Here is a 17380-nt window from a genome sequence, read left to right on the forward strand (position 1 = left end):
AGCCTTAGAATAACAATAAAGGTAAAATATTTAGAAAAAGCAGACTGAACAAGTCTGAATATATATGCTAACCTGCAACAATATGCTTTCAAACTCTGGGACAAATTTCCTTTTCCATTCATGAAACTTCACTGAATTAAGTGGTGGTGTATAAATGAGCACAGAAACCTGCCTAGCACGTATTAGTTTTCTGTGAATTCAACAAGATGCATCAAAGAAAGAAATACCTTCAGATGCCTCTGTTATGTAACATTTAAAAAGCAATGCTTTAAATGTTAGTGAGAAAACTAACACTGCTGAAGTTGTAAGAAAACCAGTATGTGTAGCTCATGAGCAGACAATATAAAACCACAATAAGAAAAAAGGTAGAAAAATACAGCAGATTTTTAATCTATGTCTACTAATTTAATCAACTTCCACTATTTGTTTCTCTGTGTCTCAGGCATAGGCATACTATGACTTGGTATCACGTAGTCACACTCTGTGCTTTTGATAGAATGTTTCTAAGTGCCTTTGTATACTTCCCAGCAACTATTGCTGAAAGGAGTTTATAAACCAAAGCAACAAGCTGTACTGAACAGACCATATTTTCCACCTCTTCATAAGAAGCATAGCAAGGAAAACACATGTGTTAGTAATTGGAAGTGCAGACCAGTATGCAGACCTGGAATACTTAAATCCTTTTCTTTTAAGTGGCACATCTTCAAAAGAAAAACTTCTTTCAATCCTTACAGTACCAAAAAACACTAAGGCAAAAGACAGATGCATAGACTTCATTTGCTAAAAAGTTACAAAATTATGTCCAGAAGAGCGGCTTAACTTGGTATCCAGTTTCCATTTCTCCTCTGATGTCTGTAAGATGTTGGCACAATCACTTCTGGCTTAGAGATGTGACTGCCAGACCAACTAATTGCTCACTTCAATGTCTGAGCTGACCCAAGAAAGCAGGTTTAGCAGTTAACACACAAGAGCAGCGAGGCCCTTCCTTTTGGCCAAGACAATTTCAAAATAGAGACATTCTACTTTAGTACTGGAAACTGTATTTTAAACTGTCAAAATGAAGTATTCAAAAGCTACTGTGTTCTGCTCAGATTATTACAAACTTGTAATTTCTCTGGGTATATATATGCAGTTTCTAGATTAAATCTTTTTAATATATTTTAAAATAAAATAGTGTCACACTTGGTGTGTTCAAATAAGTGGACTGGAAAATCAGGGACTGTGATGCTGCATTTAATAATATGGTGCTGAAAGCGCTAGTCAGCTGTGCAAACATATTTGCTTGCTCCCAAACTATCACAGCATACATTTCGAAAGCCACCAGAATGAGCAAAAGTTCACCAAAACATTTTTGACAAAATATCTTCTCAATTAAATAAATATGGACACTGTGGATGTTTTCACATACTATTTCCAGTGGTCTAACGTTTAGGAAATTCAGTCACGGAACTGAACCACTATGCCAAGCACTGTATAAATACCTAAGAAAAAGTGGAACCTCGTCTGTAAATGTGAAGGGTACTGAATTAACTATAGTCTGTATTTGATGTGACAGATTTGAAGTCTGGGGGAATGCCCCTGTTGGGCACCTGAAGGCCCTTCAGGAAAAAGACTCTTAACTAGGTGTATGCTTTTATTTCTTATCCTTTGTATCTCGAGAAAGACCTTCCTCTAAAATTCAGTATGTAAGTATTTCAATACAGAATTTGGCTTTGATTCAATTCTACTGACAACCTGGGGGAAAAAGCTTGCTGTACGCTGTCCTGGTTTATGATACCTGCTTTGTTTTTTAATTAGAGAGAATGTAACAGATGTCAACATAAGCTGAGGAGTTGGTATGAACAAAAAACCCCATTGTCCTATTCTTACCTCTTGGCCACTTCAGAATTCCTATAAACAGATTGACCTAAATGCAGCTGTGGTTTGAAGTAACAGACACAGAGCAATTGTTAGTTTTACCACGTAGTACAACACACTGCAGTATACCCTAGCCTTCTGGATTTTACTCAGGTTTCTTCTTCCGATACCCACTCTCATGATACAATTTGCTGCTGTCCACTAAAACACATAACACAATCAACACCTTCTACCGAATATACTCAAGCAGGACAGCTGTTGAGTGAAAGGTAGAAGAACTGAAGTTAGTTACCTCATGGGACAGCCTAGGTGTTTATTATAAATCCAAGACAAAAGTAAATAGGTATATTGCATTACTGCTATTGGTGACCATTGGCAGACAAATGTTTACCATTTTCTTGGTACGTGAAGAGACAGCCCTGATGCACCACACTGCAAATGAATAACAATGAAATCATGCGACCAACTTATCAAATATTAACCCGAACAAGAATCTGGTCTGTGTTTTGACATAATTTTGTGATCTTGAGCCTGTAAGCTGACCTATCTGTTCCTCATTTTCTTGAGCAGTAGAAAAATTAAAGCTGTGGAAGTAAAATATTAGGGATTATTTGTAGTTCTCAATTATACACGAAAGTGTTTTCTTCCATTTACATCTTTTCTTTACAATTTTCAGAGTTTTCACAGCTTTATTTTCACTAAGGCTCATATCTGGCAAAATCAGAGGAACATAAATGGATGCTTAAATTTAAGTTTGAAGTGCTAAAAAGGAACAGCAATGAAACCACACTATTTATAGAAAGTCTTTGGGTAATACATACTGCAAAATAGACATTTTAGTATTTTGCACGTAGCTTCCAGTGCAGAACCTAACTACGCAAAAAAAACCCCACCACCATAAAAAAAAAAACCCAAAACAAGCAAGGAAACCAGCTTTAGCCTCTGACCTGAAGAAACTCATGAAGGACTGCAGACAAATTACCTAACAGCACTTTGCGCAGTAAGCTTTGAAAATTACATGGTGGGCTGGCAGAGGCTTTATACCACCTCTCAATGAAAAAGTACAGGAAGAGCTTGTTTTTCTCCGTTCAATACTACATCAAAAGTCTATCACAGAGGCTCTAAAATAAAACACATGAGATGTTAGAACTTCACCTCAATCAGTACAAATTCACTTGCTGCCAACCCTACAGAGGGGAAAAATAAGAAACGGAAGTGGAAAACATGCTGTTAGGCCTGATAGCAGAATCAGAGCTACCCTTATTGAAACAAAAACTATGGTTGCAAACAAATTAGTAAAAGGTGGTTCTCCTTTCCTGTATTTTCACCACAGAGACGACATCCAGTACTCACCGAGATTTGGCTGAGACATTGCCATAGACCTCTGTGGCACTGGTGTGGAAGTAGCTGCAGGATGGTGGCTCATGTGGTTCAGCGGTTGGTTCATAGTTTTTCGAGGATCTTGCCATGTTGTAATTTTTTCTATGTGACTGAGAAAGAAAAGACAAAATGCAAGCTTAACACTAAATACCTGAGCATATTATATACATGTTTAGGCACACTGTCATGAAAGTTCTATTTGCTTTTCTTATCCCATGTTTTTCTACCCTTCTCATCTCACCCTAACCTACTTGAAATTACCTATCATCTTGTCATTTATTTTTAATTTGGATCTTCTGCCCCTGCTGTTCTAACTTTTAATGCACTACTGTTGAATAATTGCTTTTACTTGAACGATTGGTGAATTCTGTTATGACATTGAAAAACCTGTAATACACATTCATCTTCAGATTATTTAATTGTCCACAAGTTGTTTACTCTTGTCCTGCCAGTCTTTTTCTACATACTCAAATACATGGCCATTCTTTTCAGCAATATATGGTTATTTTGATGAATTCTGAAAAGCAAGTGTTTGTCTTGCCAAATCCAGCTGCTTTGTTTCTTATCACACCATGGAAACTAATCTGTCTGTATGTCTCCAAGAATATCAGAATATATTGTCATTACCAAGAGGGGCAGATTATGTCCTCATGGCTCACATGCAATACCAATTTCTCTGTAAAAGCACTAACAGTTTATATTGCAATGTAGTCAATGTATCTACCACCTTAGTATGTGAACCCTCATGTATTTCTATTACCCTGAAAACTACAAAGTACCGCATAAAACTGCATGAGATATTACAGTGAGATCTTTGTAAATATTTTTTGCCACAGAATACAGTGGTGAAGGAACTGTGCTTTTGTTGCAACTGAAGGTTTTCACTGAAATGCATCAGTTTTGAAAGAAACTTAACAGGACAAAGATTTTAAGGACCAGCATATAATTCTATTTGAAACAAGAAAAAGGAACTGTCTTACAGCAATCAGTAGTCTGGTGTCTATCTAGGGACTGCCTGGTTCCATGTCCAGCTTTCTGCCCAACTAACCAGGCTACTGGTTACTGGCTGGACTTGTGAAGGGTTGTCCTCTATTAGTTTTTTGCTAGAAAACTTAAAAGAGGCAAGTCTCTAAGAAGAACATGTAAAGAAGATAAAGATTTAAATATTCTATGTCTGGAAAACCATTTCAATACGTCTTTCATAAAAGCACAGTCTACCACCATCTTCACTGAACTCAGTCTCAAACTCCTCGTTGCTACTTTCACCTACGTTATCAGCATTGCCATTAGTGCTGTGACCACTCCACACCTTCAGACTCTATCACCAGTAGTATTTCACAAGCAAGTTTCTGTCTATTGTGATGTTACCACATCCAAACTCTTTACAGTAAGTCTCTGATATTACCAAAAATAATGCCAGTTACAAGCAGGAAAGCATTATGAGGAAGAGCTCTGCCATTTACTTTCCCTGAAGTATGTTTCTTTTCTTAGTTAGGCAGTGAGGCAGTCAGCATTAAGCCAGTACCAAACATGAAGAAACACATAATCTAGAACCAAAAATCAAGGAATTATTTTCTAAGTTAACATCTTTCTAGGATGTATCTTTATTGGCTTGCAGATTTTCTCCTTTTTCATTTGAAATAAGAGTTGCAAATTAAAAATACTCAATCAAGTTTTGATAAATTCATAAAGCCTCTTCTCACATAGAAGTTCTCATGAGAAAAGATAAAAATGTTCTGCAAATTGCTATGCAAAGCAACCAGTCATGAAACCGTAGCTGAAAAGTAATACTGCTTTTGTTCAAATTCTGTTTTATCCTTTTTATAAAGAAAACAATCTGTACTTCAGTTACACATGTGAGAAGCAGGGCAATGACAACCATTTAGCAATGCTTCCTGACTTACAGAAGAACTGAAAAATTGATCAAAAAAATATGTAAGGATCATAGATGTTCAAGAATCCAACTGCATTTAAAACAAAACAAAACAAACCACAGGAATTTTTTGTGTAAACATGATAACTTCTCAGCAGCCATAGCCAGGACCCACGAGTGGCCTTGCTTGCCCTTCTTGGTGCCACTCTGGCAGTGTACAAACATGTCTTCTTCATTAAAAAACACGCAGACAGAGTGTCTGAAACAGAACCCTCAAATATGGCATTGATATTGTGATTCAATGGCTGGCTGTTACTGGAATTTATTACTATGACCACTAAAGCGGTTTGGTTTTATCCAGTTATTAAAGAAAAGGCTGTTAAACATTAGACAAAGCTGATTTAACAATTTAAGATAGTAGAACCGAAAATCCACAATTCCCTAAAAACAGCACTAACATTCTAAAATAAAGGGCTTGGTTTCAAGCCAGAGAAGCCTCCCCCTCATGATTTCCATTGTTTATGGAAATACCCCCCCTTTATTTCTACATAGGTATCAGAAAAGGTTATGTTAAACCTTTGCAGAAACAGCTACCAGTTAATTCCACTTGAAATGTATTGGATTTATACTGGGATAACTGATTTTGGCCCAGTATCTTCTTATTTATACAGCAGAATAAAAGAACATGTAGCACTGACAGAAATCAGCCTTTTTCAGATTCTTATAGCCTCCTGGGTATCAGAACTGACAAAATTCAATTCACAACAGCCTCTTTTTCCTTAAAGACCAATGGCTAAAACATTAAACATTACAGGTGGATTTCAAACACCAAAATGAAGAATGCTGTCCTAAAATTCATGACCTTCACTACCAAAAATCAACCCAAAGGCAGTTATCAGTCTACAATCACCACATGACAGGTGGCTCCCATCCACAAGCCTCTTAAAAACAGTTAGTAACGTGTCGAGCAGCCAGATCAGATTCAGTCACCATGAGCAGATGCAAGAGTAGCCTTTAGCTCTGGACTAAATGCTGGACTGGGAGGGAAAGTCCCATGTCCCCAGCCATGTGTTCTTATCCCTATTCTTGGGCTGACAGCAGTGATTCCACAGTTGTGCAGTCTGCTAGATCAGGCTACGCAAACCCTTAAGCCTAATACTAATTTCTCATTCTTTTCTGTTTTGCCGATTCTGTTTTTGCTGGACTCTCATCCACCCAGCTGTACGGTTGCATGAGGAAGGGAGAGGCAATTCAGAGGCTTAGCGGCAGAAGAGCAGCATTTCTGATTGTGAAACCACACCCTTCTACCACTGTTTATTTCAGCTCTGGAAAAAAAAATAATTTCTCTCATATGTGTGAAATGTCATTGTAAGGAAGACCATTTATTCAGCTCTGAAATGTGTACCCGTACACAAGAAAGAAAAACACTACAGAGAGAACCCCTAAATATCCTTATCTGGGATTGTATCAATCCATCTGTTCCTTGTTTTATTATTTCCAGAACTACCAATCCCAGAAGCATTTTTTTTTTTCCTCAGCATACATCACATAACCTACAACAATGAGACAGAAAACAAAGCTCCAGACAAAGGCAAGTAACACAGGCTAGAAATCTTGCCTTCATTGCTAAACTGTACTACACGGGTGACCTGCTTGGAAGACAGTAAAATTTTTACTTCTTAGACCCCTAGGCTAAGTGTCCCCTAAGGCACTGACTTGTATGCTAGTTTTACCTGCTTTATCAATTGAATTATATTCTTATACATCACCTTACACACTTAATTCTGGTGTAGCAGCATCTATACAGAAAGACAACCTGTTACACCAAATCTGTCTAAATTAATACTTCGTAAATACCACAAAAACATCTTTCCTTCAGTCCTAAAAGCTATATCCTGTTTCTCTAACTTGTAAGAAGTTTCCTCTTCCCTTAAGAAAACAGTATTGCTAGTTCATGCTTTTAGTTTTTGCATAATTCCCTGCAAATTATAGTAAGATTTTCACTTTTATAAATTCTTCCTGGAATAGCTCCAAAGTTATGTAAAGAGTATTTTTTCAGCTTCCTTTCAGTTTCACTTGTTATTTTTACTTTCCTTTTTACCCTAAAAGGCATGGGGAGAGAAAAATAAGAGATGGAACAGTAACACAATTTTTGTTTAAAAATACATTTGAATAAAAAGTGCTGATCACATTTAAATACATTTTCTGTAACAAGTATTACTACACTGATTGTTAATGAAGATTAAGCTGAAACTCAGTGTCAGAGCAATTCTGAAAAATAATTTTTGAGTGTTCTAAACCTCTAATTATTTGCTCTTTTGTTATTACCTCTGTCATTGCATGCAATTTTCTGTTCATCATCTACACACATTATCCAAAGAGACAGCCTAAGAGTTTGGGAAAGAATCAGTGAAACAGTTCTTTGCTATAAATTTTGAAGATAAGTGTCTCCATTACATGTGTATGAACCCAAAAAGGAGGAGCCCCAAGCTTTAAAGATATCTTGCCTAATCTATAATGTTGAAGCTTCACTGTGAAGTAAAGAACTGCTATGTAGAAACATAATGAACTTTTCAGACTTGTTTTTATAAGATTGGTATTTGAGAAATATTCAAACACATGACAAAGTAGCCCTGAAATACATATTCAAATTCTCACTTTCAAGTTTTTCAGAAGCAATCTTTGCATTTCTTATTATTATAAATCCTAGTACCAGAGCAGGCCATCTCTCAACAAGGTCTTAATTCATAAGTAAGCAGGATAGGAAAGAAGAGACACTCATTTTAACTTCTATTTCTGCATCACAGATGAGACTAATGAGGGGCCTTCATAGGCAAACAAGAAATTTTGAAAACAAGATTTTCAAGAATACTTAGTTGGGGGCTAATACTGTTCCCACTGAAATAATGCAAAGTTAAATATTTACAAATTAAATGAGATACACCAAGTATCTGTCACATATGACACAGAACATGCTATTATAAATGCCACCCCCAAACTGCCCCAGTCACGGCATTCACACCCATAAGGTCCTGTGATGCAAAGAGGTAAAAGTGGTAAAGCTGTATCTTAATGGTGGCCCTTCATCAGAACAAAATTAAAGCAAAGCTCAGCTCTAAACAACGCAGTATTTTAGTAGGACTTTTTTATTCTGTTCCACCTGTTGTACCTTAGGCTTTTGTTAAATGCTTCCTGTTTGGGTGTCTGCTTCTCACTTTAGTATGTCGATGTTCTTCAGAATTTGAGCTACTGCTGTCCGCATTTTTTAACTGCTAGACTCTAATCCCTGACTTCCACTGCAGCCTTGCCAAGACAGCTCAGTTAGTTTAAATTAGCAAGGAGCAGCATGAACTATAGTAATTCTCTTTCTGCTTGTACTAACTCCAACAACAAATGTATTTCAGTGGATTCTATTTTCAGACTGTATTTTTTTTTCTAGTGTTAGGAAATTCAGATCTACTCATCTACAAAGGTTTAACGGGAATTGAGGAGAAAGAACTGATACATTATTCCATAAGTGTGCTCTCACGTGAAATAACACAAACTTAGAGTTTGGCTAATGCTGTAATACTTTTATAGGGTCTTTTGTCAGGGCCTTGTCATAGGGACCAGAGAGTAGATTTTCTGACTGAGCCACATCAAAGTAAAGCTGCTTCAGGGCAAGTTGGAAGCTGATGACTCATCAGCACCAACAGTCCTCGTGTTCTGACTCATTAACTGCTCCAACAGGGCCACAGCTCACACGGGGCTGGAGTACCTCCAGTCATCCACTTCCGCTACACTACCATTGCTAAACATTGGGAAATCTGTTTACATCTCCGCAAGCAGAGCCAAATCATTGCCCAATTTTTTCTCTCTCTCCCTCTGTTCCTTGTAAACAAAAGAGGGACAAAAAGGAAGCTCGTCTCAAGTAAGAGTCCACACACAGTGCTTTGATGCTGCATGATGTGGCAGATATACTTTTATACAGATGGAAAGTTTTTTATATTTAAGAAAATTACCTTGGAGCCACAACATCCCAGTCTATTGTGTGAGCTTGCTCATGGTATTGCAGTGCAATTTCTGGTAACACTGCAGCCAGAGCCAAGCCACACAGTATTTCAGTAACCATTATCATGAAGGGTCTAGCAGCAAAAGAGAAATTGTGTATCAGCCTTCAGTGCCTTAGAAACTTATTTTAAAACATGCTGGTATAAAACAATCTATTGGCACAAACCAGAGATGCTCCCAGGAACTACAGGAGCGGCTTCTCCCCGCCTGCCCTGACAGTGGCCTTGGTCACACTCTCAAGCAGGGCTCCCTCTCACAAGGCAGGGGGGTTTTTCTTCCCTGAGCAGAAGCTAGTCACTTTGGCCCTCTCTGATCTTAATGAAATCTATCACAGGTCAGCTGGCCCAGGATTCTTGAGAGACTGTGACCCACAACCAACCCATATGAGCAGCCCACCTTCACCATCACCACCAGCCCAGCACGGCTCCACCACAACCTGAAGGCAACTTGCGGAAATAACAAAGAAAAATTCACGTTCATTTCTGTTAATGCCTTCATCTGTGCAGGGGCCTAACTCACAAGGGTGCTAAGCATTCAGCCTTTCAAAACATAAATGATTCAGTGGAGTTTAAAGTTATCCCCTGTTCTGCAGTACACTTTATGAGGCCAAACACAATGTCACAGTGTTTGCACCTTACTCATTCCCATCTTCTCCTACCTCCTCGGTTCGGGTGGTGCAGCTGGTGTAGGCTATGGATAGCAACTCTAATCAGCAAAGTGATACAGATTAAAAATAGACCTAATCAAAAGAATTATTAATATACTGGATCAATTTAGCACAACTTAAGGGTTGGTACAAAAGTTGGAGTGATTGGTCAAGGCAGGAACTCGTCACACACTTCCTCATGGCCTGTCATGTTGGACTCGATAAGATGTCATGCTTTCCAGAGATAAGGCCTTCAGCAGAGGCTTGTGTGCAGCAAAGGAATTAAGGGGTGTTCCACTAAGAAGGTGACACAGACAACAGCCCAGCTGAAGTGCCTCTACATCAATGCACGTAGCATGGGCAACAAACAGGAGAAGGTGGAAGCCACTGTACTGCTAGAAAGCTACGACCTAGTTGCCACTACTGAAACATGGTGGGACAAATCCCATGACTGGAGCACAGCTATCGATGGCTACAGGCTGTTCAGAAGGGACAGGCAAGGAAGGAGGGGCAGGGGCATTGCCCTCTGCATCAAGAAATGAATAGAGTATGAAGAGTTGTCTCTGGAGAATAGCCACAAGGAGGGTGAAAGCCTGTGGGTAAGAATTAGAGACTGAGGCAACAAAGGGAGCCTTGGTGGGCGGTGTCTACTACAGGCCACCCAATCGAGAGGAGCCTACTGCTGTAGCCTTTGAAGGCTTTGAACAACCTGATCTAGTTGAAGATGTCCCTGCTCATTGCATGGGGGTTGGACTAGATGACCTTTAAAGGTCCCTTCCAACCCAAACTATTCTATGATTCCAAGAGTGAACTCTTTCCAATTATTTTCTAAATTAAATTTATTTTAAAACTTCAGTCTAATTCAAATATTCAACAGCTACTATTCTGGGAAAAGATTCACATAGTATATTCACATTAAAAAAAAAGTGAGTATCAAGAGCAAATCAAGACTTTCAATCTGCATACACCAACTGAGAAAATAATGTGTGTTAGCATACTCATTATTATGGTGGTACCTACTGGCTTTATCTTTGTTTGCACCAAACAGTAAATGCCAACTGTTTATTGTACTCATCAGCCCTGGTACATTTTTGTCAACTGCCTGAGGGCAGACAGTAAACCACCACTGAGACAGTCCCTCATTTCCTCTCCTACAGGAGAGTATTCAAATACAGTAGCTTGCTTTCGTCTTTCCCAGTACCTTTTACACAACAGCATCTTTTACCACATCAGTCCCATCTGCAAACAGTTCACTAGTTTTCTGTTATTCTGGGTTCGGTGCAAAACGACTTCTCATTATAGAACTGTCAATGCACTTGACCCAGCCAATTTCACAGTACTTTATCATTTAATTCCCGTCCCCATGTCCTTTGCTTATCTAGCTTTTGCTTGATCTCTCTAAGAATTTGTCTCAAGCAGACAAGGCTCTGACTTTTGGGGGGGGTGGAATTTCTTGCAACTCTTTCCATTGAAAGAAACATCCTAAGCGTCTTTGCCTTGTGAGCTCCCTCAAAATCCTTAAGTATTCTTAAACATTTTCTCCTTTGCTCTACTTTTAAACTTCTTTCACACTCTAGGCCCTTTCACTAGGCTTTGACTTCACAACTGCACAAAATCAGCTTTAGATGGCATTTAGTACAGACTGTTTTAAAGATCCGATCTACTAAAAGGGAAACAGCCAAGCGGATGTGGGAGTTTGGTGAGCTGTGCTGTAGATTGGAGAGAAAGGCAATAGCCTTACTAAGAAGCAGAAATAAACAAACCAATGAAAATTTCAGCTTCTTGCTAAATTTCTTCAGAAAGGTTAAAAAAAAAGCAGTGTGCATCTTTATTCTCAGTGGTCAGGATGAAGATCCTTTTTCTTGGACTATAAAGTCTGACTAGCTTTTCACAATCTTTGTTATATTTGAGCGAGTTGGAGAACAGTTGTTTCAGGTTGTTCACAGCTGAGTTTGGAAGAGACTGGTTTGGTTTTCACTTACTGTTAGAGACATCAGATACATAAATATGTTTCTAGCTCCAAAACAGTTTTGGCATAAAAGCTGCTTACAAGACATTTTCTTTCTACTGCCTGGATTTTACTGATCATTGAATATTTCAAAAAATGCTTCTTCCAGTCTTCATGCGGTATAAGTTTTATAGCCTTTTTTCTACATATGGCATTGTTAAAGATACTGTAAAATCTATTTTTCCACCTGCAGTTCACTTCAAGTGAATTTTATTTTAAGCCTTGCTATTTTTTATGTCACAGTTATTCCTTGCCAAGTGCAGTAGCATTAAAAATGAAAATGTAAAGGTACCCAAATTAATTCACTGATTTCTGATGGTAACGTAGATGGAATCAACATTTTGAAAAGTCAATCTACCCATTCTACCAGTTGAACTACATAGTACTTTGAGATTTTCAAGGGCTAAATGCACTCAACTGGAGTGTGAAGTCACGATTTTTTAAAAAATATTCCTTGAGAACTACTACACTATCCTCACAGAATCTTGTTCATTTGTAAAAGCCTATTATCATCAAGTTCTTAAAAATCTTAGCTCTATTATTATTTTTTAAGTGACCTCTATGTCTTGGAGTCACAGGGGAGCAAAACTTTAATATCTTAAATATTAATTGAATGGGAATGATTTTTAGCTCTAGAAACAATTACCCTACATGCATATGTCCAATTCCCACAGAAATTAATGGAATTTTTGTGTATATACAGGCAATACACTATCGTATCATGCTAAAAAAAACAGGGTAAGGGCCATGAAGGTCCTTCACTATACTGGATCTTGGACATCGTGCAAGTGAGTAAGCAGGAAAGGAAAGACCACAGAGCCAATACTCTTTGTCATTAAACAGAGAATTCAAAAACCATCACTAGAATACTAAGAAATGAAATCTACTTAGTACAGTCTTAATTTATTAAAAAAAAAAATACTTAGTCACAAGATTCCAATTCATCCCCCAAAAATCACATGAAGTAACTTTCAGAAGTATGATTTTACCTGCCTAAGGTAAATGGAAAAAAATGTGCATGAGTACTTAGTCCTGTGTAACAGTTAGGATGAAAAAAACCTACCGTGCATAGAAAACTAACCTTTTTTTTTTTTTTCTTTCCCCCTTTACGAAAATCTTTGATCTCATTTCCCTCACACACTTCAAAATCATTTCCAGGCCTTTCCTCCTAGGAAACTTCAATAGGAGAAGAGTGAGACCCACTGTGTACAGAAAAATAAAAGTACTGTTTTGGATAAAAAACCCAAACTCGTAAATGAGTATTTTTAAATACTTATCAATAAATGAGTATTTTTAAATGCTTATCAAGAGCAGTTACATTTATCAGCATGTTCAGAAACCTCCAAACCCACTGTTCACTAGGAAAACACCAACAGTTCCCTAAGGATCACAGCAGCAGTGGTGCCACTGTTATAACACCATGAATGCCTTGCCTTAAGGTCGTTAGTTTAATCAAGGGTGGGGCCAGGAATCTCTGAAGTGGACGAAGAGGATCAAGAAAATTCTATAATTAAGCAGTATTTTACATCAGTTTATGGCAGCGGCTGGAACCGATGGGAGGACTGGCTAGGAGGTGCCACAACAACTAGCAAAATTAAAATTCTTTCTCACCAGACCATACACAGCTTATCCCCCTCAGCACTGTTCTGCCCACCAACACCTGCTGGTTCTGCAGACTTGGGGATGCACTTCAGGTATTGCTGTCATCTTTCTAATCCTGAAAGGGAGAGGAACTTACTGTTCATTAAAAAAAAGTGACAAACATTTTAGATTGTCTCTAGTAAGAAAACAGCACATGTGCTATGTGCTCCCTTCTATATTAAAAAATAATTTAGGAATGCTTCTTTGTAAGAATCCTCCATTAAGCACTCTTCTTAATTATTAACAAAATACTAACGGGTTAATTATTTCTCAACTTTAAGTAGCTTTAGTTTCAAAAGATGAACCTTTAATATTGGATTGATTGTAATGTATATATGCAAATATTTTATATTTCTTTGCAGATATTCTGTCTTCTCCATGGTCATTATATGCACAAAAGAAGGGCAGGATGTGGGTCAATAACTGTATGAGGACACACTGTTCTGTCTGTAGCGTGCAGCCGGATTCCTTTTTCTTTGCCATGCTTCTTTTCCCCTTCTCTCACCACAGACTGGAAAATTTCAAGAACCACGTTCTGCCTCTCATCACAACACAAAAAGGCTTTACAGAAACTACAGCACCATGTCCTAACATCATGCGCCCACCCGTGCATTTGGTAACTATAATTCATTAAGTAGACTGCAACAGCCCCCACAACGTGGGAACTACCTCCCAAACACGTAAGAGATGGTCACTTCATGCAGTACCTTCAGTAGGATAGCCCAATTTTTATGGCTTATCACTTGTTCATAGCTCTGTTAAATGCAAACTTAAGTGGAAATGGGACTGGGTTAAATTATGACCCGAATCACATCTTGTTAAAGACACTGAGCTTCACTCTGGCATGAGACCACACAGAACACATTTGGAGAAAAATCCTTACTGGCATAGACAGTTTACACACCAGACTGTGCAGACAAAGCATCAATTTCATTAGGTTTGCAGTTGTCTTAGTCTTTTCTTTTAGCTTATGTTTACATTACACACACAAAAAGGAATGTGAAAAGTTTAATACAATAAGCCAAAATAACACACTCAGTGTCAGCTTCTTTTGGTCCTCTCATGGTTGTGCACTGCGATACCACTGTTAATTACATAAGCACACACTATTTTTCCAGAGAGTGCCTGCTTTATTTAATAAGTGCGTTTGACTATTCAAAGTCTCAGTTATTGACATGCTATTAAGTATTTTCTTTGTCTAGGATGCAGCTTCATCCCGTATTTAGTGCAAAATTCTCAAACTCCGTTCTAGTGACAGATGTAATAACCCGTCTTTAAAAGATAATAAGTAAACCACCGCACTGCAACTTCAGAGATTTCCATTCAGTTTTGCAAGGCTGTCCCCATTTTACAGATCAGAGTACAACATATTTAGAAGTATCCAGTGATTTCCAGGAGAAGTTTGAAACATCTAGGCCCTGACCTTACAAAATAGGTATCGCTTCTGTGTTCAAAACACAGCACCCAGTGACTTCAGCTATCACTGTGAATGCGTGGCATATTTAGAAATTATGGGGTGGGAGCGGGGTTAATGTAGGTCAGGGAGTTATTTCTCCCAAACACATACACCCTTTCATGCAGTTAAGTGGAGATTTAAAAATAAAATAAATCATTTTTATACAGCGAGTACTAAAACAGACGAACAGAAGATGAAGGAGTAAAGCCTTTCTTTGAGCTATCTTATGAAGAAACAATAATTCACAAAAATATTCTTAGGAAATAATGGGTAAAAACGGCATTCCCCACAGACAACATTTATCACATCCTTCTCTTGTAGTTTTATCACCTGTAGCAACCACATTAAAAATGAATACTACCTGCAGAACAAGTATTTCTCCATTAGCCTGACATTTTCCAATATCATAAAAAGAAAAGTTGATAGGTTGGGTTCTCTTCCAGGCACTCAAAGAAGAATGCTATTACCTTCTTTGTCATACACACAAGTGAAATGTACATTTATTTTTATACAGGTCCCATCTCCTCTAAAGAAGATCTGTGATAAATAATGAGTTCTTTTTAAAAAAAAACCAAACCACATAGCGGGACTACTACAGAAGAACCTAGACAGGATGAGTTAGACTGTTAGTGTATGTTTGGTTGGCTAAGTATAGACACAGAGTATTTGTCTGGCACTGGCCTATGTCCAGGGCCCCGCTGCAGCCATATGGTACAGAGTGCTGGTAAACCTGACAAATGACTAAGATTCTCCTTTCACGGGACAATACTTTGAAGCAGGAAAATCAGACAGTTGCAGTGTTCCCTGCTATTTAGCACAGGTGATGTGACTAACAGTGATGCTTCTTGATGTTTCCAAGCCTCTGGGGCAAACCATGGAACACTAGGGCTCTTGCAAATAAAACAAAAACCAATTTAAAGTCTGTTCTATTTTTTCTGTGGTTCTAAATCACAAACAATACATGAAGCAGTTTAAGGTCACAATTCAATCCAGGCAGATTGCATTAAAAAACCACAAGCAGGTAGCCTACACTTAGCTAACAGAACCTCCCTGTGGTTTCATGGCCACCGCACCACTGAAAGGGGTAGATTACGGGGCATGGCACACTCACCATTTCCTTTGCATCACTCCCAACAGCCATGCGGTGGCAAGGTGAAATGAATTAACACCTTGGTCAACTCACTGAACCTATGGTAACAAACCTTGCTGATTATTGCTGCTAGATGAACAGATTGGTCTGACTGCCCCTGCAGCCCCATGACTGCTAGTCAAAAACAAAATGGAGAGAAAGGTTTGGAAATAACACGGGCAGGGACAGGTCACTCCATCCAGCACTACCCTGAAGCCAGAATGGCTTAAACTGCAAGATGGCTGGGTTAATGTCAGTCTATTTCACGTTGAGTTGTGGTGGTTTCTGACAAAAGAGGGAGGATGGGAAAGATTAATGGAAATCTACAGCAGTATATTTATTTTATACCAAAACCAAACATCGACGAACACATGCTTTACTAGATTTTTAGTATGAAGAACTGTAACAACTTCCCTTTGTTAAATGGAAGACATTTGCCTATTCTTAGGGCACTCATTTTGAAAGCCCTAGCTGGCATGTCAGAGTAAGCTAGTGTAGCTAGCCCATATATACAGCTGCTGCAAAGCACTCCCAGTGGCCCCCACTGATATCCTTGACACAACTAATGGTGGGCAGCCAGAACAGCTGTTAAGTATTATTTTCAAGCTTCAGCATTTTACTTATCTGCAGACACTACTCACTGTTAATCAGGAAAGCGAAAAAGTTTGCCTTATTCAAAGCCAAAATGTTAATAATATTTTGCAAAAGATCATGCACGCAGTATATACATATGAAGAGAAAATACCTATTAGGCAGAGGAGCTTAAAGCTGCAAGCTATTAATTTCATTTATACTGTTCATTTCAGCAGTTAGAAAGAATAAGATGTTAACTTCCATTATATCACTAAAAGCACATAAACACATAAAAACCTCATGATCTCTCAATCAATTCTCCTTTGAAAGTGCAGAAATTAATAACTAACGTTCAATAGTTCAACCATTCATTACCATTGTAGGTTCAAGCATCTGTCTACAGTATTTCGACCTGCATGTTTAGCTAATAAAATTCACGGCACTTGCTTTTTCAGACGCCGATAATGTTTCATGAAAATTTCATGAAGCTTTAACAAGGAGACACAATGTAATTATTAAACTGATTGAACCATGGACTTTGTTCTCCTACTGCATGTTCATCGTAATTTCTGATCTTGAAGCTGGAACATTACATAGGTATTTGAATATTTATTATCCTTTGCTAAGTACTAATTAAAATAACTTCTTCGGTGAAAAGAGTTGCTCTTTTCCTGAATTAGTTTCAGCATTATTTACTACTGTGAAGAGAACTTCAAGAATGTCCTGCTAAGCTTCCCTGTAACTGACTGATTCCATTGTTGGTATAC

General features: G+C 38.2%; 1 protein-coding gene across 1 annotated transcript in view; it reads right to left on the reverse strand.

The window, feature by feature from the left end:
• The window catches only part of WWTR1 (WW domain containing transcription regulator 1), a 71115-nt gene that overhangs the window by 28787 nt on the left and 24948 nt on the right, over positions 1–17380 (reverse strand). The window contains exon 2 of the mRNA XM_074591514.1: positions 3211–3347. Within this exon, the coding sequence (XP_074447615.1) occupies positions 3211–3347 (137 nt within the window). The remainder of the gene's footprint in view (positions 1–3210; positions 3348–17380) is intronic.

Source organism: Larus michahellis, chromosome 6 (genome assembly GCF_964199755.1).
Source record: "Larus michahellis chromosome 6, bLarMic1.1, whole genome shotgun sequence".
Classification (NCBI taxonomy): Eukaryota; Metazoa; Chordata; class Aves; order Charadriiformes; family Laridae; genus Larus; species Larus michahellis.